Source organism: Lepisosteus platostomus, chromosome 5 (genome assembly GCF_059453375.1).
Source record: "Lepisosteus platostomus isolate fLepPlt1 chromosome 5, fLepPlt1.hap1, whole genome shotgun sequence".
NCBI lineage: Eukaryota > Metazoa > Chordata > Actinopteri > Semionotiformes > Lepisosteidae > Lepisosteus > Lepisosteus platostomus.
In genome coordinates, this window is record NC_142615.1 from 45,489,156 (window position 1) to 45,516,060 (window position 26,905).

General features: G+C 47.1%; 1 protein-coding gene and 1 long non-coding RNA gene across 2 annotated transcripts; one reads left to right on the top strand and one right to left on the bottom strand.

The window, feature by feature from the left end:
• The first annotated feature begins 12,293 nt into the window (after window positions 1-12,293).
• Window positions 12,294-21,489, top strand: LOC148667268 (C-type mannose receptor 2-like). Its single transcript, XM_088632553.1, has 5 exons — window positions 12,294-12,330; window positions 18,003-18,380; window positions 18,836-19,186; window positions 19,739-19,827; window positions 21,137-21,489. Exons 1-5 carry the CDS (start codon window positions 12,294-12,296, stop codon window positions 21,302-21,304), a joined length of 1,023 nt encoding a protein of 340 aa, XP_088488679.1. The 3' UTR covers window positions 21,305-21,489.
• A 788-nt stretch (window positions 21,490-22,277) lies between these two features.
• Window positions 22,278-25,019, bottom strand: LOC148667269 (uncharacterized). The gene is made up of 2 exons (XR_015936982.1): window positions 24,840-25,019; window positions 22,278-24,434 (listed from the first exon to the last, which is right to left on the bottom strand). It is a non-coding gene; the product is annotated as an uncharacterized LOC148667269 (long non-coding RNA).
• Window positions 25,020-26,905: the final 1,886 nt, after the last annotated feature.

The following is a 26,905-nucleotide window of genomic DNA, read 5'->3' on the forward strand; positions in this document are numbered from 1 at the left end:
ACTAACAGACTCCCTCAAGGGGAGACAAGGACCGCTGCCGTGGTAGAATTCTGGCCATCACAGAGGACAGTCACCACCCCGGGCATGAGCTCTTCACCCCACTGCCCTCAGGCAAGACATACAAGAGCATACAGACACTTACCACTAGATTCTTCAATAGCTTCTGCCCACAAGCAATGCGATTGGCGAACACATTTGGCCATGCCCCTTGGACCACACCTACACCATCTACCTCATTATAATTTCTTATTTATTACAAATCTACAGTCATTGTTTACATCTGCATTGTTTGCATTTGAACTGTTTACTTGTTTACTTGTACATTGTCTGCTGTTTGTTTGTATATTGTCTTGATACACTGCCTGCACTTTGTTTTACACTTTTTTTAACAATCGAGAGACTTCCTGTCAGTAAAAATTCCATTGTACCAGTACATGTACCGGTTACATATGGCAATAAAGTTCAAGTTCATTACAGTGACAGTGTATCCTCACCAGGACAGGTTGAGTTTTTAGGCCTCGCTCACCTTTTTCTCCAGTCATGGCACTGCAGAATAGGGACAGTCCACGCTGGATGCCGCTGCTCCAAGCAGTGCACTTTTTTCTTTCTTTTTTTTCCCCATTTACACTGCTGCCTCAGCCCCCTCAAGCAGGGCATTTACTTTAACCGGTGTTTGCTGTGGCTCCTCCCCAGAACCTGCACTGTTACACCAGAAATCCACATCTTCATGGAGATTTTAAATGTGTGATACAGCAGAGTCCAACAGCCTGTGACTGACAAAATAGCACTTGCTGGCTTCAAAACTGCAATATTTAAACATCCCTCTTTATTATTAATGAAGGATCATGAATAATTAATTTCTGATTCATTAACTTGGTTAATTCGTTGATTCATTAACAGGTCATTGCTGATTCCTGCAGACAATCCTGGTTTGCTGTGTAAAGGGTTAAAACCCATTTGAGTCTTTCTGGCTTTGTCTTTTCCTTCTGTCTGGGGACAGAGAAAATATCCTCTGTCAGAAAATGAGAGTGAGAAACAGAGAAAATATCGATTTTGTTTGTGTGAAAAGGTTTTTGTGTGTTGGTTATTTTCTCTCATGTTGTGAATAAAACTCCACTGAGTCTCTCTTACAGCTGTTTTGTGTGACTCTCACTTGTGCCTGTAAAAACTCTTATTCCTGACACCTCTATCTAGAGAGTATCACACCCCTGTCTCTGTGATTCTCTTTGGCTTTGACAAGGATTTCAGCACAGAAATACAACGCAACTGCTAGAGCACTGATGAAGCAGTCAGACCTCCTGTCTGGAGCCCTGGAACAGTGGGACCCAGGACTGGGAATCAGGATTTGGTGCTGTGTGTGAAAGTCAGCGTCGTATTAATCCAGCACACCGGTGAGACAGGGTGGCTCTGATTGAGCTGTGCTGGCAGTGTCACTGTTACGGTTTCCAAATTATTAGAAACCACTAAAGAACTTAAACAGACCCTGCGCAGCACAGCAGAAGCCTTTAAAGGGCAAGTACCAAAACAACAGTCTGAACATACATTTGAATACAAAGTTTTTATAACAAACCCATGGGAAATTACAATATAACATTGTCTATAACACAGTCTAAGGTCATGGATATCAGGCGAACAGGATATCAGGATTTACAAGTTGAAATACAGGCATAAGACAAAACACTGGGTCCCTCCAAACCAGACTTGTGCGATTACGATGTAATCCAAATACAGAGTCCCACATTCCAAGCTTCTCCATACGAAGGCACCTGTCACCAGGAACCGGATACAAGGCCATTCACACTGGGAAAACCAGGACCCAGAAAACCAAGAACTTCGCAACCCAGGAACATGGAATAGGATTCATGAAGACGTCTGAACCAGGAAAACCCAGGAGTCTATGCCGAAGATCCAGAACCAAGAAACCGAAAGCTTAAGTGCTGGAGCAGGTCCGGCTGTACAAGCTGACACTGGAGATCTGACAATGCTGAGCCCCGAATACAGGGTTAATCAACCTTATATACAAGGAAGCAACCAGTAAACCGATTCTGACTGGCCACCGCATAATCAGCACCACTCAGAGTGTTCTGACAATTAGCGCTTCTTGACAGTCACAGCCCCTGTTTCACCCTGATTCACTCCTGCTTCTCTCTTGAGCTCCACTCCTTCTCCACATTCCTAACAGCCTGTGATGAGATCTCAACATCTGCCTCTTGTAGTTGGTCTGGCTGCCTCAGTGTGGAGAGAGATCTCTTCCCTGTTTCCCTCTGAAGAGCTGTTTTTTACCATCTTGTGTTTCTGTCTCAAACTCCTGAGTCTGTCTCTCCTTCATCTTGACAGATCTCTCTGACAGCTGACGGCAAAAACTGTGTGTTTTAGAAGCTCCAGACAGACATGAGGCTGTCATGTTAATCAGATCAGACAGGGTTGGTGATGACAAGCATGGGTCATCCCAGGGATGCGCTGTCTAGAAAAGACTGAAACACTGAACGATTTTATTTGGATTCAGGTCAGGGTGTAAATTAACAAGGGACTCAGTGAATGAGGTCTGGACTGTGCAGGAAGGTCACTGTGTATCCAGAGATGCTACAAAACAACAGGTTTCCAGCCCTGTGATTCACATTCACTCCTTTTCTGGGGGATCGAATGACAATTACTACAGTTTACTTATTATTGTGACAGAAGGAGCAGCTGGAACCAGAGCACCACAAACTTGGGATGCAGTGATTCAGTGTGAGCTGACAGCAATCTGATTGGTGAGAAAAGGACACACAGGCAGAACAGACTAATCCCTGATCAGACCTCCACTACAGTCCCACCCCCACAGCCCAGTAAGATACACCCTGGTACTTATGATTGAAGATAAGAGGACAGTCAGACAGGCAGTGTGAAAACAGTCATTAAGGAGGGGGTCTCCTTTTATACCCCAGTTGTGCCCAGATGAGAGAATTTACAATTATTATCATCACCGCCGTCTACATCCCCCGATGTAGAGGTACTGTACTGCAATAAACAAATAGGAATCTGCAAATCCCGACGTTGTCACGATCATCATCCCTCCTCTAGAGGGTGCTCCTACCATTTTTTGTTGTGTTCCCAGCTTTATTTGCCCCAGCTATGTCCTTCCCCTTTTCCCAATTGAGCCTGGCATCTCCATAGTTCTAGGCTCAGCTTTGGAAGACCCTACCACCAGGCACAGAAGTGGCCCAAGGGCAAAGGCTTCACCACGGCCCCCTAACCTACTGAGTCCGTGGCTCGGAGTGCTTTATCCCATCAAACTTTTAATTATCGGTGTTCCTAGTTCCCTGTTCCAGAGTTCATCTTGGATGGATCTCCTGGCACTTGGACCTTGGACTGCGCCCTGATTTTCCCTATTGGACTTCCTTTGGACTCGTTCGTCTGCGCTCCCCCCATGCAGCAGTTCACTGCTGTCATTACCCCCAGTGTTTCTACCCGACCCGATCCTGCTGTGTCTTCCCTGATGTCCTCCTCAAGTCACTACCGGATTATACCATCTCGTATAGGGTCTTTAAACAACGCATTTTCACGGGAGTCAGAACCGGCTTCCCTGACAGACACAGCCTTTATCATCGTGGGTGACTTTAATCATACAAATCTCAACTCCGGTCTCCCGAAATACCATGTCTCCTTCCTAACGAGAGGAGAAAACACCCTGGACCACGTTTACAATACGATTCAGAATGCTTACAAGGCCGTACCCCTCCCCCACTGTGGAAACTCAGACCACTTCACTCTGTTTCTCCTCCCGGCATACAGACAGCTGCACAGGCGAGTGAAACCAGCCTTCAGGATGGTGAGTCTGGCATGAAGGATCTGAATCAGTCCTGCAGGACTGTTTTTAATGCACTGACTGTGATGTGTTTAAAGTGACAGTCAGCCAGGATCAATCTAAAGAAGAGTATTGCAAAAACACACTCAAACGGGAATTAGAGGGACACTTCACCACTAATGGCCCACGGTGCATGTGGCAAGATATACAGGCCCTCGCAAACTACAAAAGGAAGAACATCTGTGCACCTGCGCATGATGCCTCCCTGCCTAACAAGCTCAACACCTTTCATGCTCAGTTTAAAGCGAGCAACACAGAACCAGTCAACAGAGCTGCAACCTCCGCAGCTGACCAGGTGCTCTCGCTGTCTGCAGATGAGGTGAGGAGATCTCTGCTAAAAGTGAACACACGCAAGGCTGCAGGATCTGACAGCATACCCAGTCACGTCCTCAGAGCCGGCACCAATCAACTGGCAGGTGTATTCACAAACATTTTCAACATGTCCCTGCCCCAAGCTGTAGTCGCCACTTGCTTCAAGACAACCACCATCATCTACTGCCCAGTGGCACTAACCCCTGTTATCATGAAGTGCTTTAAGAGGCTGGTCATGGGGCACATTGAGGACACAATTCCAGACACAGTGGACCTATTCCAATTTGCCTACCAGCCCACCAGATCCACAGATGATGCAATGTCCATTGCCATACACTCTGCTGATAAAAAGAACACATACGCAAAACTACTATTCATCGACTTCAGCTCAGCTTTTAACACTATCATTCTATAGAAACTAGTCATGAAACTCAGTGCACTGGGTCTTGACACCACCCTCTGCAACTGGATTCTGGACTTCCTGACAGGCAGACCTCAGGCTGGCAGGCTTGGAAACCACAACTCCGGCACACTAACTCTGAACACTGGGGTCCCCCAGGGGTGTGTGCTTAGTCCATTGCTCTACTCCCTCTACACCCACGACTGTAAGGCCAAACAACACCAACTTCATCATCAAGATTGCCGATGACACCACAGTTGTAGGTCTGATCACAGACAATGATGAGAGGGCCTACAGGGAGGAGGTCAATCTCCTTACAATGTGGTGTGATGACAACAACCTCACCCTCAACGTCAGCAAAACCAAGGAGCTGATCGTTGATTTCAGGAAACTGCAAACCAGACATGCCCCTATCCACATCAATGGGACTGAAGTGGAAAGGATCAGTAACTTTAAATTCCTTGGCGTCCATATCACCGAGGAGCTCACATGGTCTCTCAACACCACCTGTCTGATCAAGAAAGCACAACAGCGCCTTTACATCGTAATACGGTTGAAGAAGGCTAAGATATGTCCCCAGATCCTCACTAGCTTTTACAGATGCACTACAGAAAGCACACTGACAGCCTGCATCACAGTGTGGTATGGCAACTGCAGTGCTGCTGACCGCAAAGCCCTACAGTGGGTGGTGAAAACTGCCCAGTCCATCACTGGGGTTGCCCTCCCATCTATCCAGGACATTTATGACAGATGGTGCTTGAGGAAAGCTCTAAGCATCATCAAAGACCCCACACACACCAGCTACAGACTTTATGATCTGCTATCATCTGGAAAACGGTACTGGAGCATTCGGGCCCGGACTACCAGACTCAAAGATAGTTTTTACCCCCGTACTATCAAACTATTAAACTCCCAGCCTCTCTCACTCTCACCTCACCTCTCACCTATGATCTGAACCTCACAGTGACTTCTTTCTTACCAAAAACCCAAACACACATTGAAAATCTATCTCTACCATACATGTCAGAAGCTCACTCCCCATAATTTCTATCCCTTTATTTCATTCTGTTGATGCATATTTTTGTACATAACCTGTTACGCTTTTGTTGTTTTGCACATTGCCTGTTGTTGTTTTTTTTGCACATTGCCTGTTGTTGTTTTTTTTGCACATTGCCTGTTGTTGTTTTTGCACATTGTCTGTTGCTGTTTTTGCACATTGCCTGTTGTTGTTTGTTGCACACTGCCTGTTGTCTCTGTCTTTCTTTTGTTATACAATTGTATTGTTGTGGTTGTTTTTTTTTTCTTGTACTACTTATGTCCGAGAGCTATCTAAATAGCATTTTGTTATACCAGATACCTGTATATGAGTATAATGACAATAAACTTGAACTTGAACAATGCAACACAGTTTTTGCCCATTTCATCTCAGACACATTGCGCACACTACATGTTACTACCTAACCAAAGGCGTAAGAGTTATCGCTGGTATCTGTTGAGTTCCCCTTTATTAGGAGGTTTGTTAATACATGATAAAGCTGTCTTTGGTTTAAAGGGGGACTACAATGCTAGTTTCTGGCTTAGAGAGAATCAGCATTGACAACCACAGTGAAAGCAAAATGTACACAGTAACTTGGAAAATCTCCCATTTACATTCCAAAGCAGACTGAATCATCAGGTCTGCGCAGTGCCGTGTTCTGCGATTCAGAACAAGGCAACAAAACTCTTTTCTGGACACTCCACTCAGAGCTCTTCACAGGTCATGGGGATCCCACTACCGTCACCAGTGTGCAGCCCCCTGGATGATGCTCCAGTCTGCTCCAGCACACAGCAGCTTTCAGAGTGATGAAGCCAGTTCAGAGATGGGGATTATTAGGAGGCCATGATTGGTAAGGGCCAATGGGAAATTTGGCCAGGACACCGAGATTACACCCCTACTCTTCTCGAGAAATGCCCTGGGATTTTTAATGAGCACAGAGAGTCAGGACCTTGGTTTTATGTTTCTTCGGAAGGATGCCACCTGTTTACAGTATAGTGTCCTCGTCGCTATACTGGGGCATTAGGACCCACATGGACCGCAGGGTGAGCGCCCCCTGCTGGCCCCACTAACACCTCTTCCAGCAGCAACCTTAGTTTTTCCCAGGAGGTCTCCCATCCAGGTACTGACCAGGCTCACACCTGCTGAGCTCCAGTGGGGCTGCCAGTGGTGAGCTACAGAGTGATATGGCTGCTGGCATAATACTTAATGATCCTTTGATAATTCAGTATCAGAATTAATCCCATAGTTGCCAAGCGATGATCTGCTCCCTACAAATGTCAAATGAAAACCCCCGTCTTCCTTCTTTCAGGTTAGCTTTCAAACAGACTAAGGTCCTGGAGCCCCCGTGAGTATTCAAATCCTCATATTTCTCATGTTGGGTCTGACTGCCTTGCTGTTAACATGGTCAAACTGAAGCGTTTCTTTTTTTACTAGATGTTTTCGACAGGCCTTAAATGTAATAAATTTGATAAGTGAAGGAAATGTATTTACACTTTCTGTTGGCTTTGCCTGGAAATAAAGACAACGCGTCTGAGCTGCTGCCCTCTGCTGGCTGGTCTGTGTCATAACACTGTCACCCCCAGGGTTTCAATCCCTGCAATCATAAGTAAAAATAAGGCGCCAGCCGGAATTGGGGTCTCCAGAGTTCTGATCGCCTCTCTTGTGTCCCAGGAGGAGAGACGTGCTGACCGTCACCCCCTGGCTGGCTCCATCGTCTGAGATGGGACCTTTGACCCCTTGATCATCGACAGGATCTACAAGCCCCTCAATGTCACCATAGCAACCACAATCTTCACGGTTGGCAAGTAAGACATGTTTATCACAAAGAGTACTTAACAAAAATATATCTTCTCTATCCGTGCCTTCTTTTAGAATGTGCTCTCCTACACTCTGGGAGGAGGCACTGTTCCAGATCCCCTGTATCAAGACTAAAAGAGCATTAACTTTCTTTTTAACTAAAAGCACTCTATTGTTGAACACTAAAATAAAAAGAGGCAGGCCTCTTATTACTACTGTTGTTTTTAGACTCTTTACAAGCTAATTGTTTGATTCAAATCTAATGCCAGCAGCCATATCACTTTGCAGCTCACCACTGGCAGCCCCCACTGGAGCTCAGCAGGTGTGAGCCTGGTCAGTACCCGGAGGGGAGACTCCTGGGAAAGCTGAGGCTGCTGCTGGGAGAGATGTTAGTGGGGCCAGCGGGGGGCGCTCAAACTGCGGTCTGTGTGGGCCCTAATGCCCCAGTATAGTGATGGGGACACTGGACTGTAAACAGGTGCTTTGGATGAGATGTAAAACCGAGGTCCTGACTCTCTGTGGTCTTTAAAAATCCTAGGGTGTTTCTCGAAAAGAGTAGGGGTGTAACCCCGGTGTCCTGGCCAAATTTCCCATTGGCCCTTACCAATCATGCCCTCCTAATAATCCCCATCAATGAACTGGCTTCATCACTCTGCTCTCCTCCCCACTGAGAGCTGGTGTGTGGGGAGCATTCTGGCGCACTATGGCTGCTGTTACATCATCCAGGTGGGGGCTGCATATTGGTGGTGAAGTGGGATTCCCCATTACTGTGAAGAGTTATGGAGTGTCCAGAAAAGCACTATATAAGTGTAAGCAATTATTATTATTATTAATGGTACTGGAGTTCTGATTGAGCAGTGCAATTGAATGTTTTGTATTATGTTATTGCAGTGTTCTTGTACCGCATTATTATTGTCGAAAATGTTATGTGTTCATGAGCTTTTGATGTGCAAGACAAGTTCCCTCAAGGGCAAAAGAGGTCGATCCAATTTACTTCTGGATTCCTGGCTGAGGGGTAGACCATTTTAGCAAATCACAAACTCAAGCTGGCAGATTTAACTGGCTATGGGGGGGGCTAAACTCTTAATGTTGATTTTTTAATACATTTCACTTCATATAGGCCAGCTTTTGAAAATGCCTGGAAAAAGGAGTCGGCAGAAAAAATCTTTAGCAGGGCTGAAATTTAGGATCCGCTATTGAAAAGGCCCTGGAAAGGGAAAATATGTCTTCCGAGGGGTAGAGAAAAAAGAGTGAAGTGTCCAGGCAAGCAGAGGGAATATGGCAGGGAATATATACCCCCCCCCCCCCCCACTCCACCCAACTGTCAACAGCAGCCGGTTCAACCTTACAGCAACACACACACGTTTTAATCTCATTACATCCTTCCATTTTCCGACCCCTTTATCCGATTCAGGGTCGAAAAACCAGGGATATCTCCTGGAATGGACATGCGTTCTGTGCAAGGAGAGACATGTGGGCCGCGTAATTTGTCACTATATTTTGTCATACAGTTCAAGAGCTTTTTAAATAAAAACTCCCTATTTGCAATATAACACAAGGTCCTGGTGACAGTTTCTGTTTATGGGATCTGCAGTGATCTGCTGCATATTTGCAAGATGCTGATATAGGCTGCACATGCACTCTTAAAACAAAGGGGAGCTGCACGGCTATTTTTATAGTTTTGGGTTAGAGAGAATCGCCATTGATGAGCGCACTTCAAACCACAATAAAAGTAAAATGTACACAGTAACTTGTAAAACCTCCAATTTGCATCACAAAATAGATTCAGTGAGGCAACAAGACTTGGGCTGAGGTGAAGCGGCCTTTATTACACTGTAAACAAGCAGGCTTGCGGATACATGTCTTTTGATCTAACAGAAATATTGCTGTCAACCTCCAGGCTGTTGTGCTGATACGTGGAGCTTACTTGTTAACTCTGCATGCAGGTCGTGTTTTCTGCAGTGAAATGTCTGCTGCACCACCTGCGCTTGTTCACTCGTCCATCGCATTACATCCGTCATCACAGTGATCTCGTGAGCAGGAAGGGCTACATCACAACATGCTTTTTGTGGGAACTCTTGCCCTCGCCTGTGGAGAGACGAGGGATTTGCAACAACACAGTGCTTTACGGCACTTCACAAAGCTTATGATTTTGTGCTTAATTCAGACTTTTTCCAATTTTTCTAAATTGTCCATGGATTTATTTTGTTACTGGGGCTTAATCACTGGTATGAGAAATTGGGACTGCCGGACCCACATGAAGACACATCACAATTGTTGAAACGTTTCTACATTTTCTTGTGCTTGTGTTGGTACATGTAAGACAATAGGGGGTTTGGGGGTAACGCCTAAAACGGTGGCGGGGGCAGCTGATTTGCCCCCCCCCAAATCTGGCTACATCCCCCAACTGTGTTAACTTTGTCCGTGCTTTGGAGAATCTTCCCTCGTAGTTTTCAGATTTTTGGTGCTCAAAAAAAGGCTGAGGCTCACAGCCTGTGAGTGTAAGGCGTTTGCAGCTCTCTTGAAGACTGATTCCAGTGCCGATCTGTACTATAAGATGGCAACCGGGGATTGTGCTATCGCACCAGAAGTAACGCGTCGCATAATGACAACGTAATGTACGTGATCAAGAAAGGAACAATTTCAGGGGAACCCAAGATTTTTTTATCGCCAATAACTTATTTTTAAGAAATCGAACTTTTCTTGGGTGGGCTTAGTCTTACGCTCAGGACAAGCTGATCTAACCCTGTGGTGATCACGGGACAAGCAGGACATGAAACGCCACTTCACTGCCGTGATTTGCAAAGTAAATAGCAGGGTTTATGGCCACGATCCTGCACCTTCAACCTAGGTTGTTAAGAGTTTTTGCATGCTGGTACTAAATGCCATTACAAAAGGGGACCCACTGAGGTTGAAGCTGTTTTTGAAAAAGACGAGTATTTGCTGGCTAAACAAGACACTTGCAGACACATGGGAAGTGGTACTGAAGTAAATGGATTAGAATATATATGGGAAAAGCTGCCAGCAGAGATGAAACTATGTTGTGTTAAGATTGTATCGCACAGTAGGAGTAGGAGGATCTCATTTAGAATAGTGCATATAATGTTGGTGCCTCTTCTTCTCAGTTTAGGGTAGTTTCCACTTGTGGTTGGAGTTTCATGGTTCATTCCGAAGAAATCAGATGGGTTGACTTTGATCTATGTTCAAGACTCAAGAGATTCTGTCAGTGTAGAACACTACCCTTCAGACTAAAGATACTCAGCTCCTTCAGACCTGTCAGTGTGGGACATTCCCTTCAGACTAAAGACTTCTTTCAGCCTGTCAGTGTACCTTTGATGGACAGGGTGCCAGTCCGTCAAAGGATGCTAACCACTATACCAGAACTGTGCCACTTCTGAACAGTGTAAACTAATTTTCTGAAATAATCTGCTGAAACTTTGTTGCGCCACCTTCTTTGTTGACAGTGTTTTGTCTTTGTCGTATTGGTTTTGCTGGACCTTGGCCGTAAAAAAACAAATTTATCCCCCCACCCCAATAGATATAAATCCAAACCTGATTTGCCAGGGATTAAAATTTAAATGAGCCCAAAGTAAAGCAGAGAGACTGATTTGCCTAGGCACCTGGCACGGGGTGGTGGGAGGAGTCCGATTTGAATATTGTCCCTGCAGAGAATCAATTAGATAGGGCCTAGCTAAGCCCAAATGGTTTCCATGGGGACCGCAGCTAGGTGATCAGAGGGCTGTACAGGCCTGGTAACAGTCCGCGTCTACGCAGCATCCCGGGACGTCGGAGACACTCCCCGAATCCAGAGGGGAGAAGAAGGGTGAGTGGTGACTAAATTAGAGGGGAAAAAAATATCGAGGAGCAAATTTTCAGAAAAAGTGCAAAGTTTCAGAAACGCTGTGTAATGAGTGACCTATTAGGAAATCCCGATGTTACTGTTTCGAGGTGTGGAGGAAGATTTTGAGGATTATAGGGAAATTTCAGGACATTTTAAAGATTATCAATGTCCAAACCTGCGAGAAATGTAAGCTTGGTTCGTTTGAAAGTCTGGGAACTTTTAAGCGGGTAGGTTTTTTTTTAAAGTACCAAGCGAACCGACAGGGCTCAAAAAGAGCGTTTATTTCACTGTTAGCCCGCAATATGACCTGTTTTGAAGAGGGAGTGGTTGGTTGCTTTATTGGAGTAAGTGGCGACTCCAAAGCCAGGCTCTGCCTTAAGTGAAACTGTACAGGTCAAGCGATGTTGACCCAGGGAGAACCTGATGAGAAAGATGAAAAACGATCAGCTTCTCCTTTATTTTCATGACATCACCTTGCTTTAAGTAACTGCTTCTCCAGTTAAAAACAAATCGGTGTCTCTGTGGCTAAGGCTCTGTGCCTGTGGCTGGAAGGGTTTGCCGGTTCAAGTCCCGCGGCTGGCAGAGGAATCCTACTCTGTTGGGCCCCTGAGCAAGACCCTGAACCCCAGCTGCTCCAGGGGTGTCGTATAAATGGCTGACCCTGTGCTTTGACCCCCAGCTTCTCTCTCCCTGCCTGTGTGTCTCATGGAGAGCAAGCTGGGGTCTGTGAAAAGACAAATTCCTAATGCAAGAAATTGAATATGGCTAATAAAAGTGATCTGATCTTACCAATTCAGGGCCACAGGACCTATTCTGGCAAGCAAAGGGCACTAGGCGGGCTACACTCTGGACAAGACGCCACTCCATCACAGGTCTTGGTAAATTGATCATGTATTATGTCTTTATTATGTATGTGTTGTGTTTGTCTGGCAAAGTCAAGTTCCCATCTGGGCCACTAAAGGCTGGAACCTAATTGGAAACTACATCTAAATGAAAATCGAAGAAATCTGAAAGGAGCTCTTAAGTGTTTCTCTGATTGCAGATTCGCCGACCCACAGTGATGGCTAAGAAGATATGCCTCACCTTAATCGTCTCAGGTTAGTGAGTCCTTTTTTCATTTGTGTGGACTAACCCCGAACCTCTGTTTGGAAAGATGATGTTGCTTTACTGCACAGTATTCAAGTTCAAGTTCAAGTTCATTGTCACTATACTCATATACAAGTATATGGTATAACGAAATGCTATTTAGCGAGCTCTCAGACGATACGTAGTACAAAAAAACAACAAATCAATTGTATAATAAAAGAAAGACAGAGGCAACAGGCAGTGTGCAAAAACAACAACAGGCAGTGTGCAAAACAACAAAAGGTAACAGGTAATGTGCAAAACAACATCAGATGTGCAAAAACATGCATCAACAGAATGAAATAAAAGGATAGAAATGATGGGGAGTGAGCTTTTTGACATGTAAGGTAGAGATAGATTTCAATGTGTGTTTGAGTTTTTGGTAAGAAAGAAGGCACTGTGAGGTTCAGATCATACGTGAGAGGTGAGGTGAGAATGAGAGAGGCTGGGAGTTTAATAGTTTGATAGTACGGGGGTAAAAACTATCTCTGAGTCTGGTAGTCCGGGCCCGAATGCTCCAGTACCGTTTTCCAGATGGTAGAGGGTCATACAGTCTGTAGCTGGGGTCTGTGGGGGTCTTTGATGATGCTTAGAGCTTTCCTCAAGCACCATCTGTCATAAATGTCCTGGATAGATGGGAGGGCAACCCCAGTATGTGAACAGAACTGTGTCACCAGCTCTCTGTAACTATCTGAAACACAACGAAGGTTACTTATCGACAGATACTTTATTGATCCCGTGAGGGGAAATTGCAGTGCGACAGCAGCACAGTCATCACAGCAACAGTGTAACGAAATGATACAACAATACAAAAACACAATCCAATCAGTCCAGTCAGTGAGAAGTGCGCTAAGAAGAGTCGCTCACAGTCCAGAATATACAAAGAGCAAGCCGGAACAGTACACAAAAAAGTTGTATTGCACAATATAAATATATTGTCCCTGGCATGTATTGCACAAAAAACAGTTGTAAATGGGGAAAAAAAAAAAACAGAGGGAAGCAGAGTTTACTGTTTAGTCCAAAACCAGGTCAGTGTCAGTGCTGCTCCTGCCCAGACACACAGTGGATGAGTGGTACAGTCTGATGGCAGAAGGCATGAATGACCTCCTGTAGCGCCCCCTGTCGCACTGTGGTTGGATCAGCCTGTTGCTGAATGTGCTCTTCATTCTCCCAAGCATGTCTTAGAGGGAAAGATGGGAGATGTCCATGATGGCCTGTAAGGTTTTTCCTGGGGCGCACGATTGACCTTTTTGGAGTTCTCCAGCAAAGAGGCAAAGAAATATGTGTGCAGCTTCATTCAAATACACCGTTTGCTCCAGCCTTCTTATTAATTTTATTTAGAATTGGTCACAAATTTATATAGTGTCATAGGGAAAAAAAAAAACAGTGAACGGTTATAGACAATTTGCCAAGGTTAATTTATGGCTGGTTTTAAAAAAATGATTATATACAGTATATGTATTGTAATCTCCTCATGTGGGCTTTTTCTCTCCTTTCCAATATGGACCGGCAGAGATGGAAGATGAAAAGACCTCTGAACTTCGGTGTTGAAAGGGCTGGCGCTTACAGTCTGTCCCAATACAGTCAGTCCAGGGGTCTGTGTCCCCGGTCCAGTTAGTCCAGGCGGTCTGTGACCTCTGGTCCAGTCAGTCAAGGAGGTCCGTGACCCCGGTCCAATTAGTCCAGGGATCTGTGACTCTGGTCCAGTTAGTCCAGGGGTCTGTGTCCCCGGACCAGTCAGTCCAGGGATCTGTGACCTCTGGTCCAATTAATCCAGGGGTCTGTGTCCCCAGTCCAGTCAGTCCAGGGGTCTGTGACTCTGTTTCAGTTAGTCTAGGAGTCTGTGTCTCTGGTCCAGTCAGTGCAGGGCTCTCTGATCCTGACCCAGGGAGAGCTCAGGTCTAGTAAATCTTACAGGTCACCCTGAATCGCCGGTTTTATTGATGTTTGCTCCCAATGATCCCTCAGTTACTTTATTGAACAGACCGCCTGTTTAATCGATCATAGTCCAGGTGATCCAGGCCTTTATTAATTGATCAAAGCACTGTTATTTACTCCTGGTCCTGGAGTGTGACGGGTAAATTTATGAGTGAGAGCCTTATAACAGTGCCAATCGAGTCTAATTGCATTTAGAGTGTATTCAAACCACATTTAGAGTGTATTCAAACAAGGTGGATGCATTGTACAGTCTTATGGCAGAAGGCAAGAATGACCTACTGTAGCGCTTCCTGTCGCACCGTGGATGAATCAGTCTATTGCTGAACATGCTCTTCATTTCTACAAGCCTGTCATAGAGGGGATGGGAGATGTTGTCCATGATGGCCTCTAGTTTGGACACCATTCTCCTCTCAGCTACTACCTCCAAGGGGTCCAGGTCAGACCCAATGACAGAGCTTGCTCTCCTGATGAGCTTGTTCTGCCTTTTAGAATCCACAGCTCTAATCCCAGGGCCCAAGCATACCACTGCGTAGAAAATGGCGCTCGCCACCACCGACTGATAGAACAAATGTAGCATCTTACTACATACATTGAAGGACCTGAGCCTCCTCAAGAAGTAAAGCCGGCTCTGTCCCTTCTTATAGATGGCCTCGATGTTCTTAGACCATTCCAGTCTATCGTCGATGTGCACTCCCAGGTACTTGTACGAGTCCACCATCTCCACGCCACTCCCATGGATGTAGATAGAAGTAGGTTTGACCTTTTTCCTCCTGAAATCTACCACCAGTTCCTTTGTCTTTGTTACATTTAGTTCCAAGTGGTTCAACCCAAAGTTCAAAGTCCGAAGTATAGAGAGTGAAGAGGAATGGAGAAAGAACTGTCCCTTGAGGTGCCCCTGTGTTACTCACTACCTGTTCAGACACACAGTTCTGAAGTCTCACAGACTGTGGTCTGCCTGTCAGGTAGTCAGTGATCCACGAGGTCATGGAGGCATCGACTTGCATATCCTCCAGCTTCCTCCTTAGAAGTAAGGGCTGGATGGTATTGAAGGCACTGGAGAAGTCTAAAAACATGATCCTTACAGTGTTGCCAGCCCTGTCCAGGTGTGAGTAGGCCCTTTGCAGCATGTAGATGATCACATCCTCCACACCAACACTAGGCTGGTAGGCGAACTGTAGGGTGTCCAGTGATGAGCTGACCAAGGGGTCTCAGGTGGGATAAGACCAACCTCTCCAGTGTCTTCATGACGTGAGAAGTCAGTTCAACTGGTCTGTAGTCGTTGAGGACAGAGGGGCGCCCTTTCTTTGGTACCGGGACCAGGCATGTCTTCCAGAGCACCGGGACACTCTCCAAGCGCAGGGTCAGGTTGAATAGTCGCTGGAGCACTCCGCTCAGCTGATCAACACAGGCCCTCAGAACTCTGGGACAGATGTTATCTGGCCCTGTGGCCTTACCCTGGTGCAGCCTCTTCAGCTCCTTCTTCACCTGGTCAGCTGTGATGGTCAGCCTGGCCTGGGGGATGGTGCTCATAGGGCTTTCAGTGCTGCAGGTGTTAATGGCGGAGGTGTTGGAGTGGCAGCTGTGGGGGATGGGTGGGTGAGTAGCTGTCGGGGGTTGTAGCTGTAGGCGGCCATGTTTGTGGGGGGATGGAGGAGGTGTTAGGCAGTCGCAGCTGTGAAGGGTTAGGGAGCGTGTGGCTGTGGGGGGATGGGTGTTGAGCCACAGAGCACCCAGAATCAAACCTGTTAAAGAACTGGTTCAACTCGTTGGCCATCTCCAGGTTCCCCTCTCTTGCACCCCCAGCCTGTTTGAAGCCAGTGATCTCTCTCATGCTGATCCATACATCCCTTACCCTATTCCTTTGCAGCTTGTCCTCTACCTTCCTCCTGTAGGCGTCCTTGCTCTCTCTTAACTTCTGCTTTAGCTCCCTCTGTACACGCTTGACCTCTTCCTTATCCCCCCTCCTAAAGGCTCTCTTCTTGTCATTCAGAAGAGCCTTCAGGTCGCTGGTGATCCAGGGTTTGTTATTGGAAAAGCAGTGTACGTCTTTGGTGGGGATGGTGTTGTCTACGCAGAAGTTAATGTAGTCAGTGACACAGTCCACCATGATGTCTATGTTGTCCCCATGTGGTTCGCACAGCACATCCCAGTCGGTGGCCTCCAAAGCACCACGTAGATCCTCCATAGCCTCTTGAGACCATCTCCTCACAGTTCTCATGGTCGCAGGTTGGCGCTGGACAATAGGCGTGTATAGTGGTGTAAGCAAGACAAGGTTGTGATCTGATCTGCCAAGGGGGGGAAGGGCTGTGGAACTATATGCATCCTTAGCATTGGCATATAATAAGTCCAGTTTTTTGTTTTCTCTGGTCGGGCACTTAACAAATTGGTGGAAAGTAGGCAAAGTGGTGGAAATAGATACGTGGTTAAAGTCCCCTGAAATAGCTATAAAAGCGCTAGGGTGCTTTGTTTGTAGCCTGGCTGTGACTGTGTTTATGACGTCACACGCTACCTCTGCATTTGCCGTAGGTGGAATGTAAACAACAACAAAGATGGCGCATGTAAACTCCTGCGGTGTCCGGGTTACAGACGCGCTCCTTAAAATGAGTATGTCCACCATCTGTTGTTGACAAGCACCACGAGCCCCCCTCCTTTCCTCTTACCGCTCTCGGTGTTTCTGTCCGCCCGCACCGTCTGAAAGCCGCCAATGGTAATGTTTGAGTCCGGAATAAGTTCCTGCAGCCACGTATCGGTGAAACACATGATACTGCATTCATGATACTCCCTCTGGCTTCTCACCAATGCTCCCAGTTCGTCCATCTTGTTCGCTAAGGACCTCACATTTCCCAGGATGATCAAAGGAAGGTAGGGTTTAAATCTCCTTCTCTTCGCCTTTGCATCCCGATAGAAACAGAGGTCCGAGTATCAGAAAAAACGAGAAAAGCATCTCAGCTTTCTAGTATCCATCATGTTGTGATCGCAAATTTAGTTGCCGGCAAAGGTATGAAGAAAAAACACTAACACACTAGCATTAACTAACTGAAAGGAACAAAAAGACAACAAAAAGACACAGAGCTGCTGTAGCAGGCTGCCACTAACACGGCGCCATGTTAGACTGATTATCACCTGGTCTTGTTGATGCCGTTGCTTTGTGCCAATGAATCGTTCCGCCTGACTTTGATATCAGCGGTGCTCTTGATTATATGATATTCCATCCTCCCACCTGTTCCACCTCATGCAGTTCAGGGTGGTGGGACAGCCAGAGCTTATTCCAGTAAACAGCAGGCACAAGGAGTGGTACTCCATCACACTGGCACTAACTCTCCCAGACGTCAGTGAACATACCAGCATGCCTTTCGACTGGGGAGCAGACTGGAGCACCCTAGAGGAAACCCAACGTGAGCACAGTGTCGAATATACAAACCAGACCAGAAGCAGAGCTGAACCCAGCGTCCCAACGCTGAGAAACTGCAGTCCAAAAGCCCCTGTGCCACTTCACAGTGCATTGGCAGACCCATTTGAAATCCTCCCCCAGGGAAGACAAAACCACTCAAAACGACAGCCACAAATGTCGGGTTGAGAAGTGCCGGGCCATTCTCCGACCGGATTTGCTTCTCCGACGCGTTGGCACGTCGTGCGCAGGCTTGGCCAGGCATCGCGAGCTGGTCACCCCTGCTCCTAAGCCTCAACCCTGCCTCCTGTGTTTCAGGCCTCTGGGAGTTGGTCTCACCTCACCGCTACCACTTCGTGAGCAAGCGCAGGACGTGGGCGGGGGCTCGGGCATACTGCAGGGGCCAGTACACGGACATGGCTACCGTGAGTGGGCCAGCCGACCTGGAGCAGCTCCTTGCCACCGCCGAGCCGGTCACGGGCTGCGCCTGGACCGGCCTGTACTATGTCTGGGACCTGTGGCAGTGGTCCCTCGGGGGGGGCTACCTCTACGGCGTGGGGAGGTCTGCTTTTACCAGCTGGCGTGCGGGAGAACCAAACAACTACGGCGGCAAGGAGAACTGCGTGGCGATGGTCGGCGGCGGGTTGTGGGCAGATCGCCCTTGCAGTTTCACGAGCTATTCCGTTTGCTATCAAGGTAAATGGCCCCTGAGTCTTTTACGGCCTTTTACGGTCTTTCTCACGCGACTACTGCATGTGAAGGTGGTGGAGGGAGGGGGGGGCTTGGGAGTAATTCCTCCTTATGAAATTCCCCATTGTTCTCGGAATTGAATCCTTTGAGTGGCTCTTGGGCTGATGGGATGGCGGCACCGGGGCCCTGGGTTCAAATCCTGGGGTGGCGAGGTGGAGTTTGCATGTTCTCCCCTTGTGCGTGGGGGTTTCCTCCAGGTGCTCCAGTGTCCTCCCACAGTCCAAAGACGCTCTGGTGAGTGAATTGGCTGCTGGGAATGTTTGGCCCTGGTGTGACTGTATGCGGTGCTTGTGCCTCCGTGCAGTGGACTGGCGTCCCATCCAGGTGGTATCCTGCCTGTTGCTTGCCGAGGCTGCTCCGCGACCCTCAACCTGACTACTGACTGGGGTTCACTTCTTCAGGGGGGGAAGGCGCAGCGGATCAATACTTCCTGGTGGCTGAGGCCAAGAACTGGACAGAAGCCCTGACGTTTTGCAGAGAACATTACACCGACCTGACCCGGGTGAGGAGCCAGAGCGAGAATGAGTTAGTAAGAGTTACGGCCAGAGGCAGGGAGGTCTGGATCGGACTGTTCACCGAGCCCTGGAAGTGGTCCGATGGGGACGTCTCCACTTTCCGCCCCTGGCACGTGGGCAAGCCCAACAATTATGGCGGCATTGAGAGCTGTGGCGCCGTGAATCTTCAGGGGGGTGCGAGAGGCTCCTGGAATGACTATAATTGCAACACCACCTACGCATTCTTCTGCTACAGTGGTAAGTTATCGCGGTGCCACTTCGACAGCCTTATGGGGGTAACCTTGCGGGGAACATCGCCTTCACTTTGCTATTCCACGACCGCTTGTCCAGTTCGCACTTGTGGTGGCCCAGAGTCGGTCCCAGGGTGCACTGGGTGCAGTGGTTAGCATTGCTGCCTCGTAGTGCCTGAGCTCTGGGTTCAGTATCTGGGCTGTTGTCTGCATGGAGTTTGAATGTTCTCCTTGTCTTTGCGTGGGTTTTCTCCTGCAGTACGAAGACATGCTGGTAGGTTTTGAATCGGCTCCTGGGAAAATGAGCTGTGGTGTGTGCCCTGTGACGGACTGGCATTACTGCCAGGGTTAACCCTGCCTTGCACCTGTTGCTTGCTGGGATAGACTCTGGAGCCACCTTCAGAGCACCAGTCTTTTGTAATATTGTAAGTGATGTTTTGACGTCCTTGACCATATAACTGTCCCTCAGACCAGGCAGGGTGAATCACTTAATGCTACTTCAGAATGGGGTTTGCCTCTTTTTTTGTCTTCTATGCTGTTTTCATCCTTTCCTCCACAGGGAAGAGAGTGGTGCTGAGAGTAAGGATATTAATGGACTCGGAAGTGAATCCTAATGACCCAGATGTTAAAGAGTGGCTTCTGGTCCAGGTATAGGAAATCGACTACTAGATTGTGTCAGTGTGCATAGGTGGCTTGCGATATTCCAGGCTCCTCGTAAAGAAGAAACTAAGCAAATCATACTGTTGGAGCTGCAGTAGACAAAAAAGATCATCCAGTCAATGCTATGCATAATGAGCCACACATTGCTTTGTTATACAGAAATCAGAAATACACTCAATCATAATGGTTGTCACACATTGCACGCAGTGGGTTCCTACCAATATGAATCATTATTGGGGATTTTTTTTGGTTAAAAAGCAGCATTTTAGGAATTCAGGAAACAATCAGATGAATATAAAGGGATAGTGTACTTATTATTGTAGTGTTACCTCACCTGGCTGGGGAAATCATTTGTGAAGAATGAGCCAGAGAGGCAGTTGCAAGGGTCAAGATAGGATGGAGGGAGGGGAGCAAGAGAAGATTAGCGCAGAGCTGTGGACAGACTGGGAGTATTTATAAACTGGGGAGTGGAAGTGATTAATAAACACAATACAAAACAAACAGAAGAAATTACTATTATCTTCCTTTTGGCATTTTGAATTAAGGGAGCATATGAATAGGCCCAAAAGTGCAGGGTAGAGTTATAGAGTTAATAAGGGCTTTAAACTAGAATATAAGAGAGAGAATACTGGAGATCATAGTTGCAGTTATATCGAAGCGCTGACCTTTCCCTTGCTGGCTTTGTTTATTTTATCATGCCTGCTCACGTTGGATTGCTCAAAGACCCTTCCGAGTAACCACAGCAACCGACGTGGCCACCTGTCAGTCACCTGGTTGCCGTGACAGTGCAATTGGGTGGAAGATCAGTTCCACCTGCTCACAGTCAGCCCTCCACTCGCTCAGTGTTAGGGAGTTCAGGCTTGAGCCTTGGTGTTCCTTAGTCAAGTTTTCCTTGATTCTTTGACCCCATTTCCCTCGACCTTGCTCTTGGATTGCCCTTGTGTTTGCTCCTTGGCGTCGAAGATTTCTCGCCTCGACCTCATCTCTTAGCTGCTTCGCTTGGGTATCTATCGGCTCCGGGCTTTGCTTGCTTTCGACGTCACCATCTGGCTGCCTCCCTGCTTCGTTCTGCAACTTTGAATCCCACTACGTCCCACGTTTTCCAGAGCGCTCACTCCAGCTGCCACCTCCCACTACAGACCACTATCACCCACCACAGGCGCTGTCTGCTGCTGCTTCCCTGTTTCGCCCGGCGATCGCGTCCTCCCTGCCGCGACAAGACCGCGGCTCTCGTTCAGGAAGACGTACCGGGCCCTGATTTCTGACCCGGGCTGCTGTGGTACTGTCCCCTCCACAGGTGACGAGAGAGCTGTCCAGGCACACCGAGCTGGGCAACACCAGCCTGCGCTGGGGCCAGGAGGACAATGGCGTGGTGTTCTCGAAAGACAAGGAGGAAGATGGTGAGATGCTTAAGCAGCACAGCCTTGGCGACGCGCATTCTGAACGCCAGGAACTTCATCGGTGATGTCTTTGCTCCACAGGGCAGTGCCACCCTATGGGAGACTGAGTGTCGGAGGATCAGTCTGCACAGGATTCCTCTGTGAAACACTGGCGACTGGCCACTGGCGACAGACCGACGTCTAAGAATAATGCAAGCTTCAAATACCGTAGCATTTATATTAAGGTTCAATATATATGGATATAGTATAATATTTTATCTATGAGTGGTTCTCTGTTTAAACATCAAGGTCTGGTCTCAGTACAGTGAAAATGCATTGAGAGTTGTTTAATGAATATATATATATATTATCACATTTAAATGTAGTAGTAGTATTCAGGTCCAAGGAAATACTTTTTGAGAATTGTTTGCTTTGGCAATCACTGGTGTATTTTTCCTCTCACGTATGTTTGGAAGGGAACATTCGATCAGCCTTACTGGGCAACTTGACTTTCTGACCAGCTGCTCAAAAGTTGGATTTCAAAAGTTTTAAGGAGAATAAAAATGGTTGGTTAGTTGATGGTTGATGACATTGAAACCACAGATCAGAACAGGTGGACTTACAGTAAGTGGAATATGATTAAACGTCAGATTTTCAATTTTGACAGTTTAGAGACTAACAATAGACTAAACAGATTATGAACATCTATTCTACACAGGGGGACGTAGTGGGATCTTTGTAAATTATTCCATGTATTATAAGTACATGTGTACAGAACAAACACTGAGCTCTAATAAGCTGAATTGTCTATTGGTATCATTAACGTTTCATATGTTCTTAAGTAATTTGATTTGTTATAAATAATAATAATTGCTTACACTTATATAGCGCTTTTGTGGACTCTCCACTCAAAGCTCTTTACAGGTTAATGGGGATCCCCTCCACCCCCTTGTGAGCAGGGTGACAGCTGATCCACTGTGAGAGCGGAGGGAGTGTCTCCCTCTACTGCACGGACACCGGAATTCCGGGATTAAGCCGCACTTCCTTAGTGACCGTTGCTATGCACGACTTTCGTTTTTTTTTATTGCAACAGCAAAAATTTATACCGTACAAACAAGAGTACATATAACATATAACACCAATAACACCGTCAGGGGCTACATACTGTAATACAATTGCACTTGACCAAAAAAAAGACTAAACAAGGTAAAAAAAAGATAAGGTCCACACAACTCTCACATTCTTACATTTAGAAATACTGTATTGTAGATAACGCCCTCATGCCTATTTTAAACTTTTCAAACATGTGTCTCAGACCATTTCATTTAATCAATATAAGAAAGTGTAGTATGATTTAATGATTTAAAAGGAACATACTTCAAGGAACTTCTTGAAGGAGACATACTGTATATATCTGTGCATACTCAGGGTTATAGTGCTACTTAATCACGCTGGCATGTATGGAATAAATAGTGGATTATAGTGACCATGCAGCTTGGTGTCGGTCACCAGAGTAATTAAACATAGCAGTAATTGCCTTCGTTCCTAACAAGGCTGTCAAGAAAGGATCGAGGCTGTCAGGGTTGTATAAATCTTGAATATACCTGCTCAATATCTGGAACTGCAGTCGACTTTCATGAGCGTAAGACATCATCCAAACTAGGTACTGTGTAATCATCGTGGTCGTAGCTCCTCTGTCATCCAATGGAAGCACAAGGCACCCGCGTTCAAGTCTTTTGTGAGATCATGTGCATGCATCCAGGATGGATAGTGGTGTACCCTGCTAGTCCAATAAGGGACACACACACACACGGAAGAATATGCAGACTCCACCCCGACAGCACTCTGGGTCTGGAATTGAACCCGGGGCCTCTGCAGTACGAGGCAGCCAAGCAAAACCACTGAGCCACAGAGCTGTCCCCCAGGTACTCCATATATATCAAATAAGGAGTCTCAGAGGCTCCTTAACACAATTCTAGCTCCTTAACCTGAAGCACTGGACAATAATGAGACAGGCCAATTTCTATAAAATAAAATAAAAAGCAAACTCGAACTAAATCTCTTCCTACAAAGTGGATGTCCAAAAGCAAACAGAGTTTTAAAAAATGCATCACCATCTAGGACTACAACACCATGCTTTGACACCCCCAGGGTGGTAGAAACATTCACCACATAATTACACTGTAATCAGACTTCCTGCGGTTTCAATGTGAAATATACATCTTTCAGCTCAAACGTGTTCTTGCTCTGTGGTGTTGTCATTGGAAGCTTATTAATATTCGTGTCCAGCATTCATGTTCCATGCGCCTGAAGTGTGTTGCCATCTTAAACAGCTTAATAATAAAAATTAATAATAATCCCTTACATTTATATAGTGCTTTTCTGGACACTCCACTCAAAGCACTTTACAGGTTAATGGGGATCCCCTCCAGCCCCACCTGGATGATGCTCCAGTCCGCTCAGCACACAGCAGCTCTCAGTGGGAAGGAGAGCAGAGGGATGAAGCCAGTTCAGAGATGGGGATAATTAGGAGGCTGTGACTGGTAAAGACCAGGGGGGGATTAGACCAGGACACTGGGGAAACACCCCTACTCTTTTCGAGAAACACCCTGGGATTGTTGATGACCACAGAGAGTCAGGACCTCGGTTTTACGTCTCATCCGAAGGACGGCGCCTGTTTACAGTCTAGTGTCCCCATCACTATACTGGGGCATTAGGACCCACACAGACTGCAGGGTGAGCGCCCCCCTGCTGGCCACACTAACACCTCTCCCAGCAGTACCTCAGCTTTCCCAGGAGGTCTCCCATCCAAGTACTGACCAGTTGCGAGTTGCAGGGTGATATGGCTACTGGCTATCCAGCCTGCGTACTTTAAAAATCTTAAAATCTTTTTTAAAAATCTGCGGCCGGCAGAGGAATCCTACTCCTTTGGGCCCCTGAGCAAGGCCCTTAACCCCAACTGCTCCAGGGGTGCTGTACAATGGCTGACCCTGCACTCTGACCCCCAGCTTCTCTCCCTGTCTGTGTGTCTCATGGAGAGCAAGCTGGGGTCTGTGAAAAGACTTTGTGAAGACAGTGGTAAAAATGGCACACAGCACAGCTTCTTCTGGTGCAAGATGACTACAGCCCCTGCTGCCATCACACACAGAAGTGCCAGAATCACCCTGACATGCAGTCTGGAATCCAGGTGGTTAGAGTTCAGACATGCGGCATAATCTGTTATAGAGACAAGAAAAGTTTCAGACGTTACCTGCTGCATAACAAAAATAATGTGACTCTGTTATCACCCTAGTGTGTGATACAGTATAATACACACTGATCTGCTCCAGACTCACCTGTGTGTGATACAGTATAATACACACTGATCTGCTCCTGTATCACCCCTGTATGTGATACAGTATAATACACACTGATCTGCTCCAGACTCACCCCAGTGTGTGATACAGTATAATACACACTGATCTGCTCCAGACTCACCCGTGTGTGATATAGTATAATACACACTGATCTGCTCCAGACTCACCCCAGTGTGTGATACAGTATAATACACACTGATCTGCTCCACTCTCACCCCCGTGTGTGATATAGTATAACACACACTGATCTGCTCCAGACACTTACCCCAGCTCAGCGTGACGCTGTGGTTGGAGCTGTGATGAGTGACAGTACAGCTGTATTCCTCGATCTTACTCTCTCAGATCTCCACACTCTTCCTCAGCTGTCTCCATTGGGTCTGAGCCCACTGGACCACACGTCCTCTCCCTCGGTCTCTCCAGGCCTGGACAAACTGACCTCTATGACTCTAGGACTGAAGCCCCAGTGACCAGACAGGACAGGGAACAGCTCTGTGTGTCTCCCAGATGCTCGGAAGAGACAAACACCTGAGGAGAGACTGAGAGGGAGACCGGAAGCAATGTTAACACACTGAGAATTAGTGTGGACACTGTGCAAGGTGAGGCGACATCGCTGCACAGACAAAATATTGTGTGGCTCCTTTCTGCAAACCTTTACAACCAAAACATGTCAGTATTAGACAATTATACAAATCAAACACATTTTCTCTTTGTCTGTTCCTCAGGCTAAGAAAGGAGATCACAGTAGAACTGGAGCACTGCAGACACGTCCTATTCACACAGGATCACACAAGCTTCACATTCACACAGACACAGACACACACTCACACACGAGCCAATTTCCCATAAGCCAATTTACCCACCAGCAAGTGGGAGGAAACCCACACAAACATGAGGTGAACATGCAAACTCCACACAGACAGCACCCCAGAAACTGCACTGTGCCACCCACTCCTCTGCACATGGGGGAACTTCTTGTGTAGAGCTTCTAGGTGCATTTGTCTCATATTGTATCTGATATCTCTCTGTCTCACCTTTGTGTGGTTTTTGTGTTTCTTTCTGTACTGCAGGAATCTCTTCAGTGTTTCCATACAGTCAGTCTCCAGGAAGAATCTGGTATACTGGTTTTTAATCTTGTTCTGGTTCCAGTCCCTTTGAGTGCCCTCTGCCTCCAGGGAACTTGCTCTCCAGGTCATGTTGTCCACCTCAAAGGACAGGAAGTCTTGTCCATTGAAGCTGTAGTGATCAAACAGAGCCACACTCCCATCATCCTCCAGTCTACAGCCTTGCCACCTCTGGAGCGCATCTGGAGAGAGAGACCGAGGACACTGACACAGACAGAGAGACCAGGGACAGTGACACACACAGAGAGACCAAGGACAGTGACACACACACACAGAGACTGGGGACAGTGACACACATAGAGAGACCTGGGACACTGACACACACAAAGAGACCGGGGACAGTGACATCCATTTTCTAACAGCTGTATCCAGTCCAGGGTCACAGGGGGGAGCTGGAGTCTATCCCAGCAAGCAACAGGCACAAGGCAGGGTTCACCCTGGACAGGACAGCAGTCCATCACAGGACACGCACACACACACCCTAGACAGGGCACCAGTCCATCACAGGACACACACACTCACACACCCTGGACAGGACACCAGTCCATCACAGGACACACACACACACACACACACACACACACACACACACACACACACCCTGGACAGGACACCAGTCCATCACAGGACACACACACTCACACACCCTGGACAGGACACCAGTCCATCACAGGACACACACACTCACACACCCTGGACAGGACACCAGTCCATCACAGGACACACACACACACACACACACACACACACACACACACACACACACACACACACACACACACCCTGGACAGGGCACCAGTCCATCACAGGACACACACACACCCTGGACGGAGCACCAGTCCATCACAGGACACACACATATACACACACACCAAGAAGTCAATTAACCCCCCAGCCTGTCTCTGGACTGGGAGGAAACTGGAGCACCAGGAGGAAACCCCCACAAACACAGTTCAGAACTCCACACAGACAGCACCCCAGGTTCTGAACTGATCCCAGGGCAGGAATAACAACCACTGAGCCTCCCCCAGACATCTATACCTTTTATTTGTACGGAAAGTATTATATATAGAGACATGTAAATATCACTTCTCGAACCTGTTGTTTCCAGCTTCCTGTAAAGTCGTGTGGAAAGTTATTTATTTCTGATACGAAGTAGGAGTGAAACTCCGAAGTAATGAAGACAGAAGTCGGTTCAACGACAAAAGGA